This window comes from Desmodus rotundus, chromosome 12 (genome assembly GCF_022682495.2).
Source record: "Desmodus rotundus isolate HL8 chromosome 12, HLdesRot8A.1, whole genome shotgun sequence".
NCBI lineage: Eukaryota > Metazoa > Chordata > Mammalia > Chiroptera > Phyllostomidae > Desmodus > Desmodus rotundus.
In genome coordinates this window covers 90541935-90569352 of record NC_071398.1, presented here as the reverse complement: position 1 = coordinate 90569352, position 27418 = coordinate 90541935, and the positions used below count along the sequence as shown (strand labels likewise).

At 49.4% G+C, this 27418-nt stretch overlaps 1 protein-coding gene across 1 annotated transcript; it reads right to left on the bottom strand.

The window, feature by feature from the left end:
* Positions 1-1209: 1209 nt before the first annotated feature.
* Positions 1210-27022, bottom strand: RGS8 (regulator of G protein signaling 8). The gene is made up of 7 exons (XM_053916088.2): positions 27001-27022; positions 25826-25899; positions 23826-23954; positions 21366-21467; positions 20474-20538; positions 7556-7722; positions 1210-6310 (listed from the first exon to the last, which is right to left on the bottom strand). Exons 3-7 carry the CDS (start codon positions 23849-23851, stop codon positions 6128-6130), a joined length of 543 nt encoding a protein of 180 aa, XP_053772063.1. The 5' UTR covers positions 23852-23954; positions 25826-25899; positions 27001-27022; the 3' UTR covers positions 1210-6127.
* Positions 27023-27418: the final 396 nt, after the last annotated feature.

Sequence of the window (27418 nt, the reverse complement as noted above, 5' to 3'; positions counted from 1 at the left end):
CAGAGTGAAGGCAGAGCAGCTGCTGCCCTGTTCTTCTAGGGGTAACAAAGGCCCGGATGCTTCCAAAGGGCTGACTGCGGGCCTCTTGAGACAAAGAACTGGTGTGGGGTCATCCAAGGAGCCATCCAAGAGGGTGTCCTGGAGTGTGAACAGACTGCTGCAGAGAGCAGCCGGGGCACAGCCCAGGGAGGAGCAAGCCTCCAGCCAGGGTTGGAAAGCTCCTGTTGGGAGAGCTGGGGGGAGGAAGGGGTCCCCCAGAGACAGGGTCTTCAATGAGACAGGCTCTCCTTCCGGGCCCAGAGAGCTTGAGGCTGGTCCCAGAAGGCATGTACTTCTGGGATGTCCCCCTTGCTCCCTCTCTTCTGCTCCTTCCCTGCTCTTCTTGGTCCTGAAGGAGTCAGAAATGCCTGGAGAGCAACTGGGGTATGAAGGAGTAGAAAGCAAAGCTGGAAAGAGAGGATCCAATTGCACCTCTCCCCTGTGGGGAGGCCTCCTGTCTGCCATGGCCCCAGCTGCCCCATGCCTTGCCCAGTCCACAAAACTAGAATATAGGGGTGATCGTTTGCATCCCATTAGGCCTTTTCATTGACCCCAAAGCAGTCACCTTAAAAGAAATGTCAGCTTTCCTTTAAAGACAGACTTACTCTGGTGCATTTTAATTCTGTGGATTGTTAAGATTTTGTGTATCTCTATCATCAGTGTGCCTGAAAGATGAGCTTTTGCAGGCAGATACTACCCCTCTTCCTCCCCGGGTCCCCACCACAGAGCCCAATCACCAGAGACACCCAAAGACTCAATGACGAATGCACGCTTTTCAGGGACACACCGACTGTCTAAAGGGAGTGCAGTCACACACAAGATCAGCTGCTCCAGTCTCAGATTGCCCCAGCTGCACAAAGACACCAGCCACCCCGAGCCTTTCCTCTCCCTGCATTTTCAAGCAGTAGGTGGTACTAATACAAATACCACCTTGTGTTTGTATGGCATATTACAGCTTCAAAGGCATTCTCCTACCCCAAAGTTACTCTCCACCCCCACACTCATCCCAAAACACCCTGAGCCCAAGTCCACCCACTCCGCCATCACTCTCCCATGGCTGGCCCCGTGCCAGCCTCCGTTGGGCAAGGCCCTGAGCTCCCTGTGTGTTATGCGAAGCATTTCCGCATAAAGAGTCAGCCGGCCAGAAATGTGGGCAGAGAGCAAAGGGCAGCGTGTTTAGGTTCTGTTTATTATGTCTCACAGCCTTGGTTATAGTCAAGGTGAATGACATTATTCCACTTCGCACGGTAATGAAACAACTCCATGAGGACTCCATCAGCCAAGCGGTTTATGTGGCAGATGAGCTGCTACAAATATGTCGTGCACGCCGCGTGACTCAGCTAATGCTCCCCTGGTCGGAGAGCACGCGGAGACCAGCCACCTTTTCTGCACCTGGCAGAGGGGAGGGAGCAGAGGGCAAAGGGAGTAAGAATCGAGAAGAGGACAGTTTATTGAGAGGACCTGGGCCCCAGACCTGGGAAGGTCAGTGGCCCTATCCTACAGTCTCCCATTCAGTTTGCAGAATCAAATCGGAGTCCTGAGAGGCCCCAGGGCCAGGAAGACATCTCTGCTTTTGGGTTCTTCCTCCACAGTCTCATGCCGAGTGGCAAGGGCTCTCGATGCCACCTCTCTTGCTTCCAACCCGGAGGGACACAGATGTAAAGAGGACTGACACGGGCCGATTGAAGGACAGCATCAGATGGAAAGTCAATTCCTCTGCCTTGCTTGGACGTGGGCACAGAGAGGGTCAGGCAAGCTCTGGCCTGAGCTTGTGGATGGGAGACCGTTCTGCCTCCGAATGTGCCTCTTGTCACCTCTCTCTTCTAGAAAGGACACCACAGTGGTCACTTGTCTCCCCCACCCCCTCCCTCTTTTTTTCCCAGCCCCACCCGTGCCCAGGTCTCAGCACAAAGGGTTCACGCCTTTCCTTCACAGCTCAGGGCCTGGAGTACCCAGATACCTTGGCCCTGCCCTGCTGAGGAGAGGTGCCCAGGGCCCGCACCCAGAGGCTGGGCCTGCCGCCTGGGCAGGCCACCACCTCACAGCTTCTGTTGATTCAGAGCAGCAAGTTCTGGGGGAGAGCACCAGAGAGTAAAATCATCTTTCCAGCTGCCAATCCCACTTGAGGCCAAAAGGGTGATGGTGAGGGCTTAGAGCAGGAATTGGAACCCCACTGTGGCCTTGGAAAAGAAAGTCTGGAAGAGCTTGGTATTCCCAGGATGTGACACCCCCCTCTGAGGAATCTGGAAGTTACTGTGCTACTGCTGTTCTTACTACCACACGCCTTCTTCACCCACAACCTGAGTTCCCACTACCATGTCACATGGCCTTGGGGACAGAGGCACAGTCTAACATGAAATGGCCAAATAGAAGAACACACAAAAACAAACAAACAGGGGAAACAGCCCAGGAGGCCAGCTGGGAGGAAGCGCTGTTAATAAGACCAGGAGGTGTGGCAAAAGTACTCTTAACCAAGTCCCCCTTAGCCCCCACTTTTGGCATAGCTGCTGCTCAGCAATGCATGTAGCTGGGGCAGAAACACGATGCTTGTCTCTCAAAGGAGCAAGGAGGACTGAAATGGCACGGAGACTGCCACCCAACAATCAGACTCAGGGCTGGCACGTTCCAGGTCATCATGCTCATTTGCATCTGGGTGTGCTCCAGCCCTCGGGCCCACGCACTGGTGTTTTCCACTCAGCTGCGTTCCTCCTCACTCCTCAGGCCCCACGCTTCCTAACCTCACCCGTACTTTGGGGTCACCGGTGAAGCTTTAACAATGACTAATGACTTGGGTCCCAATGCCAAGCTGTTCTGGGGTGGGACCTGGTTGTACATTTGGAGTTTTAAAACTCCCCCAGGTAATTGCAAGGAGCAGCCAAGGATAAGAGCCACTGTCTTAGACCATCTGTTTTCAAAGTCTGGCCTACTATGCACCTAGGAGCTTATTAAAAATGCAGACTTCGGGGTCCCACCCCAGGTCTGTTGGATCAGCATCGCTGGGTGTGGACCCTGGGAATCAGCACTAGCAACAGACTTTCTGGAGTGGGGTGGGGTATTCCTTGACGCTCAAATTTAATAATAAATAATGTTCAGAGGGCCCTTCCTCACTTTAGCGGAGCCAGGGCTATGAATGGCTGTCACTAATCATGTAGTATTTGGTTTGCCAAGGACAACAGGAAATTCCACACAGTTTAACTCAAGTGGGGCCGAAAGGCCACCCAAAATGGAGAACAGTCCTCAAGTCATAGATTTACCCAGCCCACGGCCCCGACTTGCCCTGGGTCTTCAAAGGTCCCAGGCACAGAACAAGCCTTGAGCCCAGAAGGCAGTCCACAGCACAAGCCGGCTGGAGGAGCAAAGGAAGACATTACATGGAAGAAGCGGCCCCCGCAGGTGCCCACCCAAGCTGGCGATGAGGGCTGTGGACGAGGAAACAGGAGAGCAGGCAGGACCGGGGGAGGCGGAAGGTCGGGGATGAGGTATGCTTGGATATTGCTCTAAATGCTGTAAACATTTCTCTTGGTTTCGTCACAGACCGAAGTCTGGGTTGGCATAACCAAAGTGCCTGAAAATGGGCGCGAGAGCGCAGGGCTCTGTGCCTTGTGTGGGAAGCGGGACATAAAGGTGTGAGGATGGCTCCGCCCCCCGGGAAGGTCATCTCTGTGATCACTAGTCTAATGCTCACAGTTGTCTCACACGCACGCACGTGCACACACACACTCCATGGGAGTACTGTAAATATAGCTATCTCGTTCCTCTACACACACCCACGTACCCTCACTTAGCGGCAAAATTCAGGATACCCGAGCTTGGTCCTTCGTGCCTCCCCATCGTGGGAGGCAGTCGCCAGGCACCGTGACCACCATCTGGAGCCTTCATTCCCGCAAGAGGTGGCGAGAACTTTAGGGCCCCAGTGAGGCCACTGCACGACACTCTTGTTCAGACTTCTCTCCTGGGGATTGTGGAAGTGGCAAAAAGGCCCCTGTCAGAACGTTTCAGATTTCCATGACTCCACGCTGTCCCAGTTCCTTTGCACCCCCTATGTGACAGTAGAGTTGGCAGCAGATGCGCATGTCATATGTAAACAATGTTTAAAATACCCTGTTTGAGAATTTGATCATTACATTAATTCTGGCAGCTTTAGCTAAGGATGATTTCTTTTTCTTTTTACCAGTGGGGGCAGGGGAATACTACCTCATCTAACTACGAACACCCATTTGAGGCTTCAGCGCTCCTAAACATGAAATTCCACATGTGCGGGAGGGAGTTCTTCAGGGAGAGAGAGCTAGGAGGCGTGTGTCCTCTTTCTCCTCGGCGGTTCATACAGACACATACATCCTCACTCACAGGGCAGGGCAGTGGACCCCACACCGGTGGGACTCGAGAGCCTCCTTGGCCTTGTCTAGCTGTAGCCAAGGAAGAAAGAGATTCGCAAAGTTCTAGACAGGAATGCAAACACTGGAAACCGCCCCCCCAACACCCCGCAGGTCTAAAAGGGCCCATCACCCCACGAGAGGAGAATACTTCAGCCCAGTTCTCAACCCCCTGCACTCCAGATGCTGCTCCACTGAGTCAAGCTGAAGGTGTAGGAGATCTGCCACACCTCCCAATCCATCGGCTTTGAATTATCCCAGAAGTTCCTTTGCCATGCATGGTCTCGGTGACTCAGTTCACCCAGAGACTAGCCTCTTGCAGGGTCCTCTTCCACCTGCTGGTCTCTCTACCGTGGGCTCATCTCCTTGGCACTGCAGTCCTGTGCCAAGGTCAGCTTTCTCCCGGGCAGCTAGGGTAAGTTCCACGTGCCTCGCTCATCCTCCAAGCGTGTCCCGACGTGTTTCCAAGAGCAGTCCCAGGGTTCCATGAAAGCATTTTAGGAAGGTTCTCCACAACCAAATGTTCACAGTGATCTTCTTAGCCTCATGTTCAATCCCAAAAGTCAGAGATCAAGAAGGAAGCTGCTGAATAAGCAAGGTGGCCCTCACGAGAAGGACCTTTCTAAGGAAGCACGCTCCCAGGAAGCAAGCTGAAAAAAAGAGTTATGGCCTAAGTCCCCATTCTCCCCCATCATAATTACATGACCTGCATGGAAGGAGGGACAGAGAGAGGCAGGGAGAGTATTAGGCACCATGAGAGCTGTCCATGCTATGGGAATTCACCTCCCTTGGCCAAGCTGTCTGTCATTCTAAGAGACTGGGGATGTGTGATGCCACAGGAGGCGAGGGCAGAGGGTACACTAAGCAGCAGAAAGGTTATATGGTGCCCCATTGCGCAAGGGTGTACTGGCGCTACACTTCCTCATTGCTCAACTTCTGGGAAACTTCTTGGTACGATTTAGGAAGACGTGAAAGCTGTATCTTTCTTAAGAGCAGCTCCACACCACAAGTCATAAAGGACATCTCCTAGGACCCTTTCTGGAAGGGTTTTGAAAGGGTAGGGGGTCTTGTGAATTTCCTACACTAAGATGGGCAGTGAGCAGAGCTTTTCACCCTGGTCCTATGGAAATGGAAGAAACAGCCAACTCCCTGGAGTTTGCCCCTTCTCCCAGAGGCCACCTGTCAATGAGAGTGCTAGACACCTAGGATTCCACAGAGACCTCTCTCCTGAGCTGTGAGGTCCCAACCCCTGGGACTGGCCAGGACACTGTGACAGCAAAGCTCAGAAGTGAGCCTGTCTTCCCACTATTCCCTCAGGGGTACAGGGCAAGCTAGAGAGTCAGGAATCCTACCTGAGGAGGGTGTGGAAGGTGGGGGGAGTGCATTTGTGTTATGTACAGGTTAGCCCAGCCTAGCGAATCTGCCTTCTCAGCGGAGATGACCCCAGGCGTGGAGGGCAAGCTGCTGACCCAGAGAAGGGTGACTGCAGCAAGGTGCGACCACTAACCAAAACACACCCACGGGCAAATGAAATAGAGACCCAGTTCTGATGACTGCATCATACTTCAGAATGGCCCTCCGTCCCCTCCTCACCCCCAGCCTCCCAATCTAAACGCCTCTGCTTTTGAACATCTATGACATTTCACATTAGAATATGGTCTTGGCAGCAAGGGGGCGGGGAAAGCCGGTGATCTCCAAGAGTCCCCATCTGAGGTCTAGCTGAGCCTCCTCTGGCTTTGGGACAGCAAATCTAAGTACATTTTGGATCTCAGGAACCTGGGGTAAGAGTCTTTCTCCATGAGGCTGTGTACTTTTCCCTGGGCTTGGTCAAAGCAAGTCAGGGATGGCTCTTGCATGTTCTTCCTCGTGGCCTCTCGGGTCTGGAAGTCTATGTTTACCTGGAGACACAAAGAGAGAGCATGGTCACAGGCTCTCAATGGCCAAGGCCCCTGGCAGTGCTCCTAGCTATGTCATAATCAATGGTCGCATCTTATAGAGGTAAGGTTAGTCATGCTTTCCAAACTGTTTTCACGGAGGTCATCCCTTTTGATTCCAGAAAGAATCCTCTGAGGTCTGAAGACCAGATAGTCCTCATTGCAATTTACAGATAAAGACACTGAAGAAAAGAGATACTAAAAACCTGGTCTAAAGTAATATGGAAAGTTAACAACAGAGCCAGGGCAAAACCCCAATTCACGTAACTCTTAATCCAGAATCCTTTACAATATCAGGCAAAGAGTTAGACTAGAGACAGTAGGAACACTGACTCCCTACCGTAAACTTGCCCTCTTGTCCTTTCTTAACTACTAAGAAGACAAGTGCTCTGAGGAGACAGAGACTGAGGTTGGCATGCACATCTCTGTTCCAAGCAGCGTTGTAAGAAGCCTACAGCATGCTGGCCACTGGCCAAAGACCTCCTGCAGCCCAGGTCAAAGCATAATCGAAGAGTCCTAGGCATGTAATGCACCTGAACTCATTGGCAGCAAATATTTTTCTTCTGTAAAACCCTCCCAAGTAAATGTCTCTTTTACATTTCAGAGCAACAGCACATTAATTTCATTTTCTTATTATAAGTAATTATAATAAGTGATCATAAAATTATATAAATGACTATAATTACTCACTAATAAGCAGTGACAAATATTCAGTAGGTGCTTTATCCCTCATACTTAGAGTAGCCTTGGAAGGAAGGTGATATTATATCGTTTTACATTGAAGAAAATGTGATTCAGAGAGGCTAGGTAACCTGACCAATATCACACAGCTAGTAAGTGGTGGAGCTGAGACTGGAACAAGATTCCACAGGGCAGGCTCATTCCATTATGCCACGCTGCCTCCCACTAGGAAAACTTGCATGAACTCAGTGGCCTCCATCCTTGCAGAGTCCCTCTAGAAACACAGCTCCTGAGGGCAATGTTTAACTGACAGACAGCTAAAGCATTCATAATAGAGCTCCTTTTCTAAAAGTCCTGGGCTCTTCTCCTTAAAATGATTCCCTTTTCATCAAAAGCCATCGGTTCACCGTGAGGCTCAGTTCAAAAGAAAGTCCCCATCATGCCCGGCTCAAACCCCCACAAAGAGGGAGGTGTGAGCCAGGAGCCACGGACAGAGGTCTGACAAGACGCTGGCCACTGCCAACACACCTCCCTCGGAGCCTGCACATCCACAAACTCCTCAAAGATCCTGTGGGCCTTGGAGACCAGTTTTGCAGTAGACCTGGTCTTCTTGAACTCCTCACAGGCCAACCAGAATTCCAGGTTCTCCTCGCTGAACTCCGTCTTCAGGAAGGCGCGGAACGCAGCCACCCCATCTGCGGATGTAGAGGGAGATGGAAAGGAAGAGATAGGAAGAAGCTTAAGCTCAAGGACTGTAGAAGAAAGAGAGAAAGGTAGTAATAATATCAGATTGGCCCTGGCTAAGCCCCCACTGCTCCTCCATATCCTCCTGAAGACTTTATGCCCTTAGACACGCAGGTACTCGGAAGCAAGCCTTGCTTCTTACTCAAGGGTCACAGTGATGTTAAGGAGAAATGGTTAGGAAAACACAGTAATAATGGCTATGGGAAGGCCCGGGCACTTCCAATCAGCCCTCAGAGGTCACTGCCTGTTCCCTATTGCAGACTTGGCTGCCCCCGGGTCTACTGGTAAGCCTGTGTTTCTAATTAGGCCAAATTAAGACACGGAATCCACTCCTTACCCTCATCCAAGTCAACCACCCTGCAAAAGCAATCTGTTATGACATGAACTAGGGCAAGGCGTGAATTCCTCAGGGCAAATCCTTCACTACTACCACAATCATATCTGAAGTTCAGCTGGGGATGCCATTCATTTTACTGCAGGGAGGCAATTCCCAGCCTCTTTTAGAACATCTTGGAGGCCCTGTGTGTTTAGGTGCCCAACCTGCGGCCTGCAGGCCATATGAGACTCCTGATGGCTATGAATGTGGCCAACATAAAACCATAAATTTACTTAAAAACATTATTAGTTTTTTTGTGTGTGTGATTACATGTCACAGTGTATTTAATGTGTGGCCGAAGACAACTCTTCTTCCAGTGTGGCCCAGAGACGCCAAAAGTTTAGACACCCCTGGATAGCATCAATCACTTATTTTCAAAGATCTTGCCTTCATATTATGTGTTTTAATGAACATTAATTGTAATTTTTGTTCTGAATGGCAATGAATACACCCTTACACTCGTATTCAAACAGAGCCTTCCATTGGAATAAAAGGAGCAGAATTAGCATGTAGATTTGGAGGAGGAAAACAGTATTCATTGATAGCCCGTGCATTCAGTTGATGTTTTTATTTTAAAATATTTTTATGAATTATTTTAACCCTTACCACTCTCCTCTAAATGAATAACATTGGTAGCTTTCTATGAGCTGTGCTATAACAACCTGGCCACCAGGAACCCAAAGACCTTCCCTCAGAGGAAGGGCAGATACAAACTAGAGTAAAGTCACTGCGTTGATTAAAAGTGACTCCCGCTATGATGTTTTACTTCCTTTCTAACATTCATTATGAGGACAACATGCTAACAGTTCTGAATTCTGGCTGATGGCATGACCTGCGCGAGCATCCGAAATGCAACAATAATTGCCAGAACAGTGCGCTGCCCGCGATTATTTGACAGACTGCTGGCGCCATGCTGTTGGTGAATCTGAATGCTTGCTTTTACTCTTCGGAAACATTTTTATTTCTCCTAATTAAAAAGTCATGGTGTATCTGTCTTTCAATGCAGACATTTTACTGCCGACGCTAAAACAATAGCCATAAAAACCCAGACGTTTACATGAAGGAGCCCCAAACTTGAGAGAGAATAGGGTTTTTGATGGGACTCTCAAAGCTAAATTTTAAATCACAAAGAAATCTAAACTCAGGGGTATGAGCTGAAAGTGTCTAACAAAACTAGGGGTGACCATGAATTCATCGCCCGAGCCAGGACATTTTTAAGAGTGAGGGGGGCACTTCTGTTAACCACATGGGGACAAGGCCATAAACCATGACCGCCACAGCAAAAAACCGGGACATGTGGTCACTTCGTCTGTAAGATGAGGAAAATGGGGAAAGCAGAAAAGGATGTAAGCTTGCTCCCCATTAGGCAGGATGGAAATAAACTTGTTCCTGTGCTGGGGAAGGAGGAAGAGAGTGACAGAGTCTAGACCCACATGAGAGCTTTGCTCAGGGACCCCTAACCTGCATTCCTACATGGGGCTCAGAACCCAGAGAAGAAGGAGTAGAAACCCCAATAGTACGAGAATCAAAGTGAGCATGAAACAGTGACGTGGCAATGGTTAGGCAGAGAGATGGCCTGCAGATCACTCATTCAATTCAACAATTTGCTTACAACGACGAATGGACCACATACTGTTCAAAGTCTCAGGATACGTCACAAAACAAACCAAAAAGTCTCTGCCCCTAAAAATCCCTTGGGATGCTCTTTTTGGTCATCCTTACCTCTTCCAAGTTCTCATGGAGGAGGCCCAGAAGTTTCCACGGGCTCCGGATTTGAGAGCTAGCCTGCCCTGCCAGGAGACCGCCGCCAAGGCAGAGGCTACAGGCAGTGGCTGGACTGAAAACCATCCGCTGTGAAAGGATGTGAAAGGAGCTGTGAAAGCCTCTGAGGAGACAGTACCAGTGCCAGCCAAGGTGGCCTCTGAGCGGTGAGCAGTCCACACGTGGCAACGCGACAAGAGCCATGGACAGGGAGGACCTGACAACCACAGGCCAGGGACCGGCCCCAGCTGTCTTTCCACCTCATTCAGAGAGTGAGAATGAAAGGTTGGCAGGGAGGACCCTAAAACACTATGCATTTACCTCACAAAGCAAAGTGGTTCAGAGGAGTAACTTGGAAGAGCCTGTTGTTCTTGAACCAGCAGACATTCAATTCCTTGAATGGGAAAGCTCAAGTTTATTGTTTGTGTTCAATTTTGTTTTGCTTTTCATCAAGCCAAAACAGGCGTTTGTGAGCAAGCTGAATCTAGTTACAGATAAAGAAAGAAAATTACCTTTCTGCCTCCCTCCACGGTATTGGCGAAGATAACCCAGCTAAGGAAACTGGCCCCCTGCTGCGCAAAGTGCAGACACTCTCTCTTTTCATCTCAGTCTCGGCTTTGCTGGGTCTGTGTGTGGACTAAAAAGATAACACCTGCAAAAGTGCTCTCAGGCATGTTGCTTTACTGCCTCTCATTTTATAGATGAGGAAACCGAAGCTGAGGGAATTGGCTTGACTGAGCTTACACGAGTAATTATAGGGAGCATTAAAAAATATATAAGGTATGCTAACTCCTAATCCAACACAGCAATAATGCCATCCCCATTCATTCATTGCTTCATTGATTCATTCATTCATTAGGTGCCCCAGGCATTCTGCTAGATGCTAAAAACAGGCATAATTAAGCTCTCCAGAAACATTCAGTGAAAGGGCAATTTGAGCCAGGCAAAGATAATTATGGTAATCATAGCATAGATGATAAGTTATATGATAGAAAGTAGGGTGCTGCTGTGGACGTGCCCAGGAAGGGCGCCAGAGCCAAGACCTGAGGGCGAAAGGGGAGGCTTTCAGGAGGAAGAAGCTTCTAAGCTCAGTGAGAGAAGAAAGGGGTAGATAGAGAAGAGAATTGTGGGGGGCGGGGTGAGCCACATGTGCAAAGGCCTAGAACTGAGAAAGTTTCAGTAACCAGAAATAGTTCAGTAAAACTAGTGTTAAATAATAATGATAATAGGAAAGATCACTGAGCCTACTGTTAGGACAGAGCCAGAGAGATGAAGAAGTGACACAGTGCTGTGAAAGGAAGTGGCCACCGTGTCCTGTGCTACCCAGAGGCCAACCTGGGTATGGTCTGAGAGTGGCACCAGAGACAGTGACAAGATTCAGCAGCCAGTGGCAGGGACAGTTTTTTTGGGGGGGGCCTGGCCACACTGTGGTGAGCGTAGTGGCGAATGAAGGGATGAAGGAGAAACAGTTTTGCAGATGTCTCTTGCAAGAAGGGGAGAGAAAGACCAGACAGCATAGCTGTCTGGAAATAGGTCAGGAAAGAAGGGGTTGTTTGTTCTTTGGGATGTTTTTATTTTTTATTTTTTGGTAAGATAGTCTTGAATATGTTTAAATGTTGATCTAATCAGGAAAGGCTTGTTGAGCAGGAGGAGTTGCAGTGTATTTGACCAGATGTTGCCCCTAGGCAGGTAGAAGAGAAGAATCATGCTGAAGAGAAAGGAAAGGCTGCCTGTGGGTGCAGGGAGGTCTCCAGTTGGGAGTCCCCATCTGATTTTAGCTGGAGAACGTCTAGGGATGGTACGGTTTTATTTTTATGTATTTATTGAGGATGGGGGGCAGGGAGTTTTATTTATTTACCAGCTGCCATGCTTTTTGCTGGGGATTCAACAAACACCAGCGCGGCTTATTTCCACAATGCTGATCCATCCATAGTATCACTCTCGTTTTTCCATAGGAAGAAACTAAAGCTTACAAAAGTCATAGTTCCCAGTTACCCAGCTCCCACAAAGAGCCAAGTTCCCCTACCAGGTCCCTATGACTCCAAAGCAAGATTTTCCCAGAGGTGTTTGCAGGCAGAAGGGAGAGGGCAAGGCAAGAGAGAGGTGAAAGAGGTAAAAGAATCCTATCTGGGAAAGGCAAAAGCTGTGCGAGGAGAGGAGATGAGGTCTGGGGGTGCTGTAAGAAACTGTGGCGGGATGACCTCGTCAAGGTGTCTGCCACTTCTGGCAGCCTCCACCCAAGATGTGCCTGCATTTCCAGGGCAGATTTTGGAGAAGGTGGGAGGAGGACCAAAACAAATAGGATGTGTGAAATTTGCCAGCGCTTTCAAGGGAAGAGCTTGAGGAGAGATGAGGAAGGAGGGGAGAACAGCCTGGGAGGGTTGCCCCTGAGAAGCAGCAGCGCCCACCAATTGTGACAGACTCCCTGGAAAGCTCACAAGGCCCTGCCCAGATTGGCCTGCCTGAACCCCATCTCCTCGGCCCGCCCACCACTCTCAGCCCCAACCTGCCCCAACCTTTCACATCCCCAAGACCAGGCTGACAGGCAGGCTTGAAGGGTCAAAGAGAAACTTCACTGGGAATGACGGAAGTGTGAAGTGGGTGGGACGCCCCCTGGGGCTGCCAGGGCCCCACCCCTTCCCCTGAGCAGGTGGCCTGAGAGGCCTTCTGTAAAGAGACCGCTTGTCCCCCACCTGGCCCGCCTTTCCCGCTTATGTCACCCAGCAAAGGAAATGGGACCAGAGTGGGCAATGTTTCTTCCTCCCTCTGCGTCCTTTCCTCCCCTTCTATCACCCCCATTTCTTCTCAGCAACATTTTCACTGGGGCCTCTCCCTGACTCCTCAGCACCTTTCCCTGTCCCATTCCTTTTTCTTCCATCCTTTGTCCTTTTCACCCCTTGCTGCATCTTTCCCTTTCTCTCCACCAGGACCCTCCCCATCAGCTTGCCCAGAAGCTGCAGTTGGTTTTAAATGGAGTACACTGGCTTACCTCTGCAAGGTTCACAGGCATCTACTGGCATCTCTCAGGGTGACCTGCATTGTGTTAGCTGTGCTTCCTCTGCAAGGGCCCCCTGCACCCTGCTCTGTGCACCCCAGATGCTGCTCCCTCCCCTGTATCCAGGGAACAGAGTCCCCTGTCCACTGTCCTCACAGATTCCAGGCAGCTGGACAGAGTGACTTCTCTCTGATCCCTGAAGCCATTCTGCCTGAGAATGTGTCCCGCCACACACTAGCTACTGTGATCTTGGACAAGACACCAGCCTCTCTGCCTCCGTTCTTTCATCAGTGAAATGCAGACCCTAACAGTGCTGCCCCATGGGGCCATGGCCTCCCAAGGTCACGTAATACATGTGAACAGCAAGCAGGGCCCGACACTCCGATCACGAGTGCCCCCTCCGTGTTTGTGACGGTCACGGTTTAAGAAGTCATTGCACAAGACATAACATGCCTAACAGCAAAAACCAATCCTGGCCACGTCAGGGTGATGGGTGGTGAACAGCTCACGGAACACAGAGAAACAGGAGGGCCTGCCTTTTGTTCTTCATTTCACTTCGGTTTTCTTTGTAGGGCCCTCTTAGAAGTCCAGACTCTAAGACCATTACACATTTTTGAAATTAGTGTCTATCTATCTAGTCGCAGAAGGAAAAGGCTCGTGTCCAGAATTCCTGGAGCACCGAGCAGAATATTGGCGTTCACCTGAGTATGCACAGAATCTCCAAGAACACATCCCGTGGCCGGGCACACGCTGCCTGCTGCCGGGTTCTCTCTCTAGTTCTTTGATGCAGAGCGCTTACGTAAGGAGAGAGACTAGGTCGCTATGAAAGGGCAGTGCAGCTGGTGCGGCAGGGAGGGTGGCTTAGGTAACAGTTCAAAGTCCAGGAGCCCTGACTGAGCTGGCATCGGGGGTGGGCTTGAGCCTAGCTCAGTTCCCAGGCTTGGAAAATTACAAGATACAAGGACAATTTTTGTTGTTGTTGTTGAGCTCTCTATTACCAAGTGCAATCCCAAAGACCAGAGTCCTCTCGCATCCCTGATCAATTGGAAAAAATAAACCAGTGAGTGGGTTCCAAGGTCAGACAGAGAATAGGAGAGGAAAATACATTTATTTATAAAATTCAGGATACATGTACTAATAATGGTGAAGTCAAAACCACTTTCATTCAGAACCAAGTTCACTAATTTGAACTTTGTGATGTGAACAGCATCTGGAACAAAGCTTTTCTTTTGTGTTAGCCGTAAAATAAGCAAATAAATGTTGCTTTTTAAACAAACAACTAGAGCTAAGTAAGATTTAGGTTGGGACATTATTTCGAGGGCACGCTCTTTCCAGTTACTGGAATATATTAGCAAGTGATTGGTATGCTAATTATACTTCAGTCCTGCGAGTAACATCATTTTCTTCACTGACCTCTACTTTGTTAGTGTATTTATAGCAAGGTGATACATTATAACAGTAATAGGTTGTGAGAGCCTCTGAGCCACAAAGGACACAAGCGATTCCATGAGCGGCCTACCACGAGACACAAGGAATTGCGGAAGCTCAGAGGTCGCGTGGGTTCTTATTCCCAGGACGGGGTAGCAGAATAGTAAGAACAGCCTGGGTCTTACAGCCCCTATTCCAATGTTCTTTCCCAGTTTATCTGAGTCAAGGAACAATACACAAGCTAGAGTCTGTATCTCCAACTCTTACAAGAAATAAGCCAGGAGTTTTCAATTAAAGGAGAGACAAATGCCCCTAATACATGGAAATTTTAGCGTTTGCAAGCGACTTTTTTTAACTCCAGAGAAGTTATACAAAACCCCACGTATACCAGTCCACAGCCTGAAAGATTTCGAAAATTAAGTGTCAAAGAATATTTGCCTCATTGGCCTGATATAGGAAGCCAAGAGGGACTCTTAGAGAGGGACTGTGACAGAGTCACCTGCTGGGCTTTTCCATACATTGAGGAGATGGGGAAGGGAAGCCAAAACTTCAAGAGGCAAAGGAGGGTGAGTATTACAGAATCTGAATAAGCCCACCTGTGATTCTCACACAGCCCCGCCCTACCCGCATTGTTTGGCCTCTAGCTGCCTGTGGGAACAAGAGCTGACGCCATCATCTAGCATCGAGAAGTCATGGCATGCCTGTTTTCTCAACAAATGAATGTGTTATAACAAAAAAGTCAAAAATACTTATCCCTATGGAGACCCTCTATGGAAAAGTCATCATGCTTAGCATTTCACGGCCGTAATCACATTGAATTCTCACAACAAATCTACAAACTAAGTCTTATTATTCCCTTTTTTTGCAGATGAGGGAAGTGAGGTTTACAGAGGTGACATAATTTGCCAAAGGTCACGCAGCTGGTCAATGACAGATGGGTGTTGGGGGCCTGTCCAATTGCTTTCATTCAAACCTTTTCAACAAGTTTTTAATAGCTGCCTTATATAATCCAGGTACTCCCCTAAAGGCTGGTGCAGCCACATTCCTGGGTGCAAGCAAAAATCACAACGATGTAGAGAGGATGGCAAGAAGAAACAGATGTCTCTTTTCCACCTATCTCTACTGCACATGTCTCTAACCCTTATCCTCAGTTTTACCCAGAAAGCACAGCGGCCATGCCTGTTTAGTTACTGTGAAGAGCCTGCACCATACCTGCTACCTGTGTGGAACCTGCAAGACACAGAGGACACACCAGCAAAGGGATGTGCTGCCTGAGCACTTTGCAGCACTACCGTGTAGTGATTAGTTGTTTCTTGGAAAGCACAGACCGCCTGCCTCGCCGAGATGCACCAGATTCATGGATGTCCGTACGTGTGTTCCCGAGCAGTGTTTCTCAAGATTTGGTGGGCACAGACCTTCCTGGGGGGCCTGAGAAATGACAGATTGCCGGCCCCACTGCCAGAGTTCTGATTCAGTAGGTCTGAGATAGAACCCTGGAGCTTTCATTTCTCACCAGCTCCCTGCAGCTGCTGGTGCTGCCTTCCTTGGATCGCACCCTGGGTTACACCGTTTATTCTAGAATCCTTGACGTGGAGAGCGATAGGGGGAGGGCTGTGCAGAAAATGGAAACGTGATTGTCAAATTCTAGATTCTAGAGCTAAAGACCCTGTGGGTGAACAACGAAGGAGTTTCATGAGCTGGTAATATTAGTGTTTGTTTGTTTTGGGTTTTCTACCTAGGTGCTGTGTGATCAGGTCGAGTCATTATGTTTTTCTCTATCTCAATCGTTATCCCAAAGGAGGCTAATTTTAAAAAACTGAATGCTTTTTTTTATTGGTCCCTTTTCTCAGAGATGGACACTAACTCTGCAAATGCAAAAGAGCTTTGGCCGTGCTATTCTACTAACCTAACCTGTCCCCAAACCTTCCCTGGGTCTGGTGGGGACAGGTCAGCACAGACCCTCCATGCTCTGTGCAGATGATGAAACGAAGCCAAGGACCAAACAGATGTCCAGGGTGAGTGGCTCTGTCATCCAGGCGTGGGATCAGGCTGAAAGAGGCAAGAAGAAAGAGGAAGAAATCCTGTCTGCGCCTTCACCTTAAAAGTGGAATGATCCCACTTTTATGTCCAAAAAACAAAGGAAAGAGAGAGCAAGGGAGGAAGGAAGAAAAGAGAAAGGAAGGAAGGAGGGGAGACTTGATTAAGTGTTAAGGGCCGGGTGTCCCACTACAAGCTACACAAATAACAAGCATGTGTCTGAACCTCTTGAGGAATGAAAGCAGAAGACACACTGGGGCCTGCTCTCCAGCAGCTTACCGGAAAAATCCCCTATGAGCTGGAGCCTTTACACTCCCGGGTAGGAGCTATAGAGGCAGAAAGGCTTTGGCTGTCTGCGTGTGCATGTGCACACACATATGCACACACATACACACACATACCCACCCTGCGGGGCAGGCTACGTGCACACCTAGGGCACCCAGTCCAACTGTTCCTGGGTGAACAGGAAAATGATGTCAAATCATCACACGTTAGAAATCCCTCTTTATCTAATGAAGCCATCAGCAATTTTAATTTCATTTTTCCTTTGTTAGTTAAAAAAGCAAGAGAGAGAGAGAACACTTAGCAAATGATTATCTCCTGGACCTCCATGGGTGCTGCTTCAGCTTTATACTGTACTCGTCACCAGATGTGATTGGAAATAGCACTGCTCCAACTACGTGCCTTCATAAATATATATTTTTTATTCTCAGGTTGAAAACCTAGCAAAGTTGCTTTCTCTCCCCACATCCTATCCCTCTGCTGTGATTTGAACAGTGGGACCCAACCCAAGATAGGAGAAGGCTTTACAACACAGGTGCCTTTGCCCTTCCTCTGGTTGCTGGAGCCATTTCAGCTTTGAAACAGTTTTATGTAACCCTGCAGGCAGCACTGGCTCCAACCACCTGCCGTCGGTGACTCGTTATTGCCACACCCCGATGGTTACTGCACACAGCATCCTAGAACAAGGAGGCAGAACTGGATCCAGCCTCTGAGACATCTTACTCCAGGTCCTTCACTGTACAGATGAGGAGACCGATTTTCCAAGACACACGGCTTCCGTCGAGGCTGCCCAGCTGTCGAGCAGCAGAGCTGGGTCACAATGTGACTACCAGCCAAGGTTCTTAATTGTACAGAAGTTTGTTTCCCCACTCCATGGAAACAACACTCTACCCTAAAGGCAGCCCTTCCGTTCCCAGAAGTGAGGGCTTCTAATGTCGACACGACGGAACTTAAGAGGGGCACTGGATGTCGGGGTTCTAGCTGCAATCCCTCATTTGCAATGAGCACACTGTATGATTTCTTGTGTTAATTATACGCATGTCTATTTTCTCAGAAATCTGCATACACCACCGGGGAGGGACTGTTCTACTCTTCAGCCAACCAGCTGGTTGGCATGGATTTTGCACACAGTGGACACTCAACTACACCTTTTGTAAGACAAATGAGTGCCCAAAATACCCAGCAGAGCAGGGATGGCAGAGAGGCTCTGTAGATGGAGAATTGGGGACAATAAGAATAATTTGAATTTTTCTGAAATTGAAAACTTAGGGAGGACAGCTGCCTGGGCATGGAGAATTACCAGGGAGGAGGTTGTGATCTAGATTAACGCATGTTTTTCTGGAGCCCAGTCATCCAGCGATTCTCCCTTCTTTACTTTTTAGGACATTTTTGTTGTCTTAATTGAAAGCCCTATGCACCCCTGATCGACGGCTGTGGCTCCTGAGGGACCAGCACATACACCATCCTTTCGGAAAAGCTTAATCAGCCCTAATTGAGTCACAACACTAACCCAAATTAATCAGACTTTTAGAAAATTGTCAGCACTCATCAAGGAAACCTGGGCTCCAACTCCTCCACCACCTTCCCAAGCAGTAAGCGTTCAAGTTCCAAAACCTTGACATTCTGCCAGTGACCCTGCACGAGGACCCCTTTCTTCTCAAAGACATTCACTTCATTGGGTTTTTTTTTATTTCTGTAGAAACGTAGTAAACAGAAATTTAAAAAACGAGCATCGGACTCCAAGAAGGGTCACAGAACTGCAAAGTCCAGAAAGTATATTTCTGTAGTTGTTTTCCAAAGAAGGAACCTGGTGCCAGCCCCTAGCCCCTTGGTGGAGTCCACATCTCAGAAGAGTGTTATTGAATTCCTGGAAATCAAATGCATCCCAGCCAAAGCGGAATCAAGTGTCCTCAGGTCTAAAAGTCACTGAATCAAATAAAACCGAACCTCTCACACCTCCAAGTCTTACCATGGCAGCAACCCAAACACACCCAAAGCTTCCACCCTCATTTTCCCACCAATACTGTCTATAATGACTCGATGTTAGTAATTGGCAGCAAATTGACAACCTTATGCTCAAGGCACATTTATTTTGCATTTGATAATTAAGAGCATCGTTTAAAAAAAAAAAAAAAAAAACACCACCCTATCCTTGCAAAACACCTTTGTGTAGAGAACTCCAAAATTATCCAAAAGTGTCCTCCTAGGAAGAGTCTCATATCTGGGCGACAGACAGCACACAGGTATTCCTAGCCCCGTTTTACAACGAGGAAACAGCCTCAGGGACTTGAAATAAGTGAGTCAGTCATGAATCTGAAATAGAAAGGAGACTGCAAGATGACCTTGAATCAAATCCAGCCGGAAAAGGTATAAACTGATAGTGACACTTGTTTAGCCTAACGTGGCTCCTGAAAGTAAGCCTCATAAAAAAAACCAAGCGTTCCCGTCAAATCCCAAGCATTATCATGCCGAGGCCGTTACCCTGGCGAATTCACCGCATAAGCTTCTGTTGGGGGTACAGCCATATGTTATATATCCTGTAGTATGCTGCTTTATTTTCCTTCCTAAGGATAATCCCTAGACACGAAAACGACGATCTCACAAAATCACTCGCTGCAATATGTGCTTCTCCTGAGAGTCTGCCTTTCAGTGTGAGATCTATTCACAAGCATTTGTTAATTAGCCTTAGGATTGGGGGCACAGTCAGAGGGAACTGCTCACCTAGCCGAAAGCTGAATCAGTTTCAAAGACGTCTTCTGAAGACGGAGGGACCCCATCAGGCCCCCTCAACGATCTAGTAGCTGAGCTGGGTGGAAATCGAGTGCACAGGTTTGACTACAACTGGAGCCCTTCCGTGTACAAAAGCGTGCTCCCCGATGCACTAGAAACTAGTCTCTCAGCCAAAAGCAGCCCTTCTGCTCCCAGATCAATCAAGACTTCTAATGTTGACAAGGCAAATTTAAGAGGAGAACCAAATGTCTGCAGGAGACCTTTTCTCCTCAAAAGACCCTTCTTTCCCCCACCCCCGTGTATTTAATGCCACTGGGATTTTCAAAGCCTAGTGAACTTGGACTTGTTTGCGATGAGAAGAGAGCCAGGGCTGAAGAATGTGGCCATTTTCAAGGTTCCCCTCCCACAACCCTTCTTGCCTCTGTGGGAAACAGAAGGCGCAAAAGAGGAAGAAAGGGGATAATGGAAGAGGAAGAAAGGGGATAATGGAAGAGGAGGAAAGGGGATAATGGAAGAGGAAGAAAGGGGATAATGGAAGAGGAGGAAAGCAGAAGTGTGTCCCAGTAAGACCGGCCCCCAGTCAGAAACTGAAGGGCCTGATACAGCTGGGGTCATAAACCCCCCAAATAAAAAACCACAAGAAAAAACTGCCACCCTAAGTGAGCAACAGAATGCACAGAATATTCGTTTGGCTGAGAGTAATTCCGAAGGCTCTCCAGTGACCTGCGCACAGTCATCTCATCTCATAAACTAAGATCTGGGGCGGGAGCTACACTCTCTCGTGTCCTCAGCATCTATCACTCCAACCCCCTAAGCTCTATTTTTTCTCACTAAAACTGCTGAGAACATAAAGGCTTCTTGGGACCATACGTTCAACTCAGAAAACAGAAGAGAAAACCCTCTTCGCACTGCCTGCCAGTTGTGATTTGCTTTGTACACGCCCCTCCAGGCAGGAGGCTCTGAGGGCAGGGAGGGAGTGTGAGCCGTCAGAAGCACCCAGCGCAGCACCGGCCGGGGGCGTGGCGGGCATTTGGTGTGTCTCCTAATTCACGAATAACTTGCCGCGACAGGAGGAAACCTGAATTCTACTCACACTTATGGGAGAGAAGCACGTCAAAGGAATCGGCCCACCTCGTGGCTTCTTCCGTGGAAAGTCTCCTAGAAAACAAAAACCGTCTCTCTTGACTATTTCTGAAGTGGCCCCCTCTCCTTTGGGCGCCCCTGTGATGTGCTCAGGAGAACAAACCCCAGCCACACAGGGCAGACGAAGACTACCCCAGGATTCCTGAGATTCTGTCACGGTCACGTGTTACATTCTTAAATAACTGATGGAAGAACGGTCTTGGGATTGGAATTCAGTGAATTTAGTATACTGACTTTCAATCTAAAAACACGAAGCTAAGCAAGTGCGTGATTTAGAGATGTCAAGATAACAATGGAAAGAAACGGGTCTTGGAGTCAGAAAAGTTGGGCTGGACCTCTGACTCCATTGCTGTCACCTTAATTCCTTCACCTCCTTCGTGGGGACAGTGACGCGCATCATGGAACCCTGTGAGGGTTAAATGAGGTGACTCCTGAGACATCATTGAGCCCCGTGCCTGCACAGCAGAGGCACTGAATCCAATGATCTCGGCCTCAGTAGATTTCTAGAGTAGAAAGGAGCTTTCATTTCCAAATCGACAGCCCAGGTTGACAACTAAACAGGACCAAGAAATATCCTTCACTGCAGCTTCGTCAAGCGGGTAGATAATAAAATTTTCTTAAAAGTCGAAGGAGTGAAAAAGTAGACTGAGGTAAGTCATACCCTGGAAAAAGGAAAATTATCCCTCACGTTCAGGGATATAAAAGTCACTGCCAAGAGGCAGGAATTATTGTCCCTTGGTTCATCTGGTAAGCAGCTCACTGTTGAAGAATGCGCTCTGCGACCCCACGGTGGGAGCCCCGCACCAGGTGCCCAGCAGCCACCCAGCAGCCGCACTACTCACTTCAGGGCACGGTTGGGCTTGTCTGGAAGAATCGCGGTGAAGTCACTACAGGAGTCTGACTTGTGAGACAGGCATCCCAGGCGGGTCCTCATCCCTTTGTTCCTGCAGCAAGCACAGGGGCAGAAGGACCGGGACGGTCAAGACGAGAGCTGTCAGCTCCATAAACGATCCCTGGAGCTGTTGCTGAAGAAGCCAGCATTGCCTCCCCCACCAGCCTCCTGCCCCGGGTGGCCCCTGCAGATTTCATGACCAGGAGGAGAAACACCTAGAAGATCAAGGGATATACTCACTCCCTATCTTGACTACAGGAATAGTCATAGGTACCCTGCCCCTAGAGGCCTGATGCTTTTTAGAGCTGACATGCAAGTTGATGGAAGTCAAAGAAGGTCATTAGCTTGGAAGATTGCTAAATTAGGATTCTCTGTAGGGAAAGGAAATACAGTGATGACAAAACAGCAATCCACCTTTTACTCTCCCACCAGGAGGGCGAAATAGCAGCAGCCACAGCTCCTGATTGCAAAGGAGTGTGAGGGTTGCTCACTCACGTGACACGGGGTGCGTATCACAGAGTCTCGGGGCACAAAGCTTGGGGCTTCAAGGCAGGTCAGCTGTGACGCAGGTTCTCCCCACTCATCCCACCAACCTGGGGATATTCCCGAGTGGCTGCGGACCAGCAAGAGGGATTGGAACACTCCACCATGAAGAACCAGTGCCAATTCTTTTATCTACTTAACTAAGCTCTCCTATTGTTATTTATATTTCAGCTTATCTCAGTCAGCATGCTTAAAACTTTAACATACATGTTTACGACTCTCATATACTTTATTTTCCTGAGGTCCAGACACTTACTAGTTATCTATTTCGGAGGATCCAATGAGGAATTGGGCTAATGTCTGTTTCAGATTCCCAACATTGGGCCCTGTTTACCTTTAACCAGATATTGGCAAACTACAGCCCTGGAAGATGCCTGTTTGTGTCAATAACGTTTTATTAGAACATGACAACCCCATCTGTTTACACAGAGTTGAAAGCTGCTTTTGAGCCCTGAGTTGGGTGATTGCGACACAGACTATATGGCCCGGAAGCTGAAAATATTTACTCTCTGGCCCTTGACAAAAATAAGTGTACTGATGTCTGACCTTTCACCCTGGCAACCCCTGACGTGGAGGGCAAAGGTCAGTGGGAGAGGTTTGGTATAATCAGATCAGGACTTAAGAATGACTTATAAAAGGGGACTGCCAGGCACAGTCTGGAACAATTTGCCCCAGGAGTGGCCCTAGGAGATGCCATGCTCCATGTTGGAAAGACGTCCTTCCTGCCTGGTTTCCTTCCCTCTTTTTCACAGATCCTGGGCTTGGGCAGGGACATTCGAGGCCGTCCATTTCCATCTCTTCCTTTTACTTCACATGGGTTTTTATCCCAGAGATAAGTGTTCACAGAAATGTAACCAACGTCCCCTGAGAAGGCATTACATTTGGCGAGGATGGACAGCATGTGCATTCCACAGCCCAGCTCTAAGGAAGAGCCTTTTAAAGGTGGGGCATCCAAGTTCCCAGAAACGTCTCCTGCCTGGCAGAACATTGGGCCTACACACCTAGGCTCCCCCCCCATCCTCCCAGTCAGGTGCATGGTGAAGCCATGGATTCGTGGCGTTTCAAAACATCTGCTATAGCAAGCATCTCATGTCCACTCATGCTGACAAATCGCAGGGCGCTGTGACGCCAGGCCATGCGAACAACTGATCGGGGCCCTTGAGAAGCACATTCCGTGAATTCAAGGGAAGCCCTAGCTCAGGTTGCACCACAGGCCCAAACCAACTTTCAGTGAGTCAGGTCATTCCTTGGTGCCTCAAGACCATCAGTCACACTCAAGTCGGTGCTCCCAAAAAGCAAGGAAGAGGATTTCCCCAAAAATGGCAGATCCATGCAAGCCACCTAACAAGGTTTAGCAGGGGACAGGGTAAAGTGTGCTACTTGTTGCCAAGACAACAATGTTTTTCCCAGATACTTTGCAAAAATCTTCTATATGTTATTCTTCAGAACAAAATGGTTTGGATTTTCCATCTTGTCTAGCTGAGACCTCAGTTCTAAATTTTTAGTTAGGTCTAAAATAATGGGAGCAGAAGCAAGAGCCAGAGGTTAAGGTTACTTTTTAAAAAATCTAGGCTAGCCCTCATCTTTCTTCCCTGTCCCAGTAACTCATAGAGGTCCCATGATGGTTCGGTCAAGTTCATGCACGTTGAGTTGCACTGGTCCCTGGCAGGGCTTGGTGCTGAGGCAGGCCCTGCTTGCAAGGCCATGACTTTGCAAAAAGCACCCCAGGAAGGACAGCACTGTCCACACAGAGGCTTGGGGGACAGATGCAAGTGGCCCAGCCCTGGGAGGCTCCAACATGGGGCAGAGGGGAAGGTGGAGAAAGAGCAGAGGGGCAGGGGCAAAAAGACAGGTTGGCATCAGTTACCTGCGTGGCATCAGTAAGGCGGCCATACAGGCACCCGCTTACGGCTAACCCTCTGGCCGGTGTACAAGGACGTCAGGGCGGGAGATTGGACGGCGGGCCACAGGGATTGACCCTTTCACGTCCTCTCACCTAAAATCAAAGAATCTGCTGTAAGAGGGGGCCACCCTCTCTTATCTGATGTGCTATAGACCCTCTCTGACAGCTTTCTGTCAACTGAGTACCTCCCCACGAACACCCCGTGCCTCACAAATGTCTGCCTGTCCCATGCCAGGGCGACCAACCAAGGATGGACAAGACCTGCCTGCTGGTCGGGAGTTTCTATTTCCCCAGCTGCTGGCCATCCACAGTAAATTGGGACGCGTACCCCAGGGGAGGAAGGCATGGGCCTGGCAGGCCTTATCTTTGTCTTACTTGAGTGGGGCCACAGTGACCAGCCACCCAGGGGTGGGGGTTGGGGAGACGCAGCACTTGCTCCAGAAACATTTGATTGGCGGCTCTTCTGACTTCTGCCTCCCTCCCAGGTTGGGACCTGTCTCAGAGGTGGCAGTGTGGGAGCCCTGGGAGGGTGTGAGCAGGAGGAAGGTTGGGTAACTCCGAGGTGGCCCTGACAGGCACAGTCACCGCACAGGCTTGCTCCTCTGCAGAGCTCACAGGCACAGACTGAAGAAATGAATTTGCGAGTCACTTTCTGGCCCATTGGAAGCTGCCTGACCTTCCTCAGCCGGGACCGGCCTGTTCCTGACCTGAAGCAGGAGGACATCAGGAAGGGGGACATTGAGGTTGAGGACTGATAATCTCACTGGCCTGAGGGTCCCGTTCTCAGGGCTTCAAACCCTTTGTTCCCACAGAAGAGAACTGATAGGAAGAAACGTGAAGACAGCAGCCTATCCACAAAGGGACCCCCTGGGGGACCCTGACACCAGCCATCGAATCCATTTTGAAAGAAACCTGGTTTAGATAGATGAGCCCCTACAAGATCTGTCTACATTCTTTTGATACTACCTGGGACATTTCACAAAGACTTTTAAAAATACCTTTTCTAATAATACCCTAATTAATAAAATAACGAGACTGCTCTGTTAAAATTTAAAAAAACAGCAAAGAAAAGTAGCTAGACTTTGTGTACTGACAAGTACTGACATGGGTTGTGTCCCCTGACAGCAGGGACATTTCCTTAACCTTGGTCCTAACCGTGCGTATACCTGCTTGCTCAGAAGTCAGGAGATGAAGCCTTTTTTTTTTTTTATAGCTGTAAGGACCTCCAGAAATCATTATTTTGGGCACCTAAGCCTCATTTTCTCTGGCTTGTGGAATATAGCCCCAGAGGAGGGGGAAAGCCATGCCAGAGGTCTTCATGGCCTTGGAATTAACCAGAACCAGGGACCACCACCCAAATACACAGCAGGCAAGGTCATTTGGGGCAGGTATCCCCAGACCTCCTGTCACTGCCTTGTCACCCTTCCCATTCCCACTGCTAACCCACACGGGCTTGCTGGGGTGGCTCAGATGCCTGCCTCCCTCTCTTCCAAACCCAGCACTGCCCGCCAGTGCCCCTCAGACCCTCTGCCGGCCCTTCGATTAGCTCAGCCTTGGAGCTCATTAAATAAGGATCTGCAGGGATCTCTGACCCCAGCTTCTTCATTCACCCCAGCAACTCAGGGCTCTTATCCCATTTGGGCCTTGACTTTTGGGGAGCAGAGTTTGGGGTTACCCATAGCCCGGGAAACCCAAGGGTGTGATTACACCCACAGTTCACGTGCCCTCCTTGATGGACATCAAGTTACAGGTGACTCTACAGGATGGGTCATAATGGGAACAGAAGATGCTCAATGGGAAAAATAAAAGCAAAGAGCAAAGATTTATAATGAGGGGAAGAGAGACTAAGAGCCTCGGCAGGGAGAAAGCAATCAATATGGAGAGGCAGGTTAATTAAATATGGATAATGCAATCAGCCCACACGGGCACCGGAGAGGAAAGGAAAAAGCAAAAGCAATACTCACTGTCTTTGCCCAGTCCTCATGGCCTGCGGGTCTTTGCCAACGGGATGGTCACAGAGGCTGCGAGTTAAGGAGCTCTGGGGAAAGAGCAGATCTTTCTTTTAGCAGTCAAATCCTTGGTGGGTGAAGGGCATGTGTGCATGCCACACGTCGACACACGCGGGCATGCACACACATCCACACATGCATGCATGCACAATACACCTCCCACCACTTGAGCCGGGCAGCAAGCAGCCCTGCTGAAGTCTCCTCTCCCCGTTTGTCACATGCAGTAAATACTGAAGCAGCCTCCACCCGGCGGGCGGCGGCTCAGCTCCGGGGCACAGCCTGCACGCCCATCCTCATTGGCAGGATGCTGGAGGTGCCCTGAGCAGAGCTTGCCTGGCACTCCTCCCGCACCTTCCTCCTCTGCTTCACTCAGCTGCTCCAGGCTGCTTTGGCTGAAGCTCAGGGAGAAGTCCCCACAGCCCAGAGCTGCCTCCCTCTGCACCCAGAGGCTTTGCGGGGGGCAGAGAAGCCGTAGGTATTAACTCTTTCCGGCCACCAACGAAATCAAGTGTCCAGGGGGCCCTCTACCAATGCGCTCTGCTGCTGGCTGGAGGCTGGTTGCTGCTCAGGAAGCCGGGAGCATAAAAATCATGCCCCAGACAGCTGCTGGCAGCAGGAGCCATGCCGAATCAAATCTCCTAATGAGCCAGGAGGAGGGGGCTGTCTTGCTGGGTGTGATGTGATGTGATAAATGCAGAGAGCAAGAAAGCTACAGGGCAGGTCACACATCTAAATTCCACCCTCTTTCTCCCAATTTCTATTGTGCTGCAGTACGGAGCCAAACCAGCCAGCCCTGAAATTAATTACCACAGCCCCCCACCCCGGCCACATCTCAGCTGTCCCCTTACTCTAAGAGAGGCATCTCTCCACTCCCACCCCCCAGCACCCAGCACACCACTCCTCACTCCTTGAGAAATTTCCACCTCCCCAAACATATATCCAACTCTGTGCTCCTGCCTCTCACCTGGTTTTTCCTACAGTGGAAATTCACCTCTCTCCCTCATCCATCACCTAGCAACTCCCCCTTACTTGCATTTGTTACGGAGCAAGACTTTTCCCTTTGTTCTGCCCAATCTGCACATTATTCCAATTTTCCTGTCTTCTACGTTTTTTCTCCCCAACTGCCTTACCCACATGGATCTTCACACTGCCTGTTCAGTTTGGGAGGAGGGCTCCCTCTTCCTTCCTGTCCCTGTGCTGTGGTTTCCTGAGTGTGGGCCCTGGACCAGCAGCACCAGCATCACCTGGGTGCGTGTTAGAAATGCAAATGCTCAGGCCCCACCCCCACCCTCTCAGACTCGGAAACTCTGGGGACAGGGCCCAGCCTTCCAGGTGATTCTGAGGCATGCTCAAGTTTCCAAACCCCTGCCTGGGGATAAGGCTGAGCTTCTCCTCTTTCCGCTCTAGGTCTCCAGTGCCAGAGGCCCCTGCTCCCACTCAGGAACTAGCTCCATATGCACCCGGCCTTTGCTGCAAGTCATTTCTGACACCCAGAAGGCAGCATTCATCAGAGGCAGCATCAATCTCTATGGAGAATGATGGCTTTTT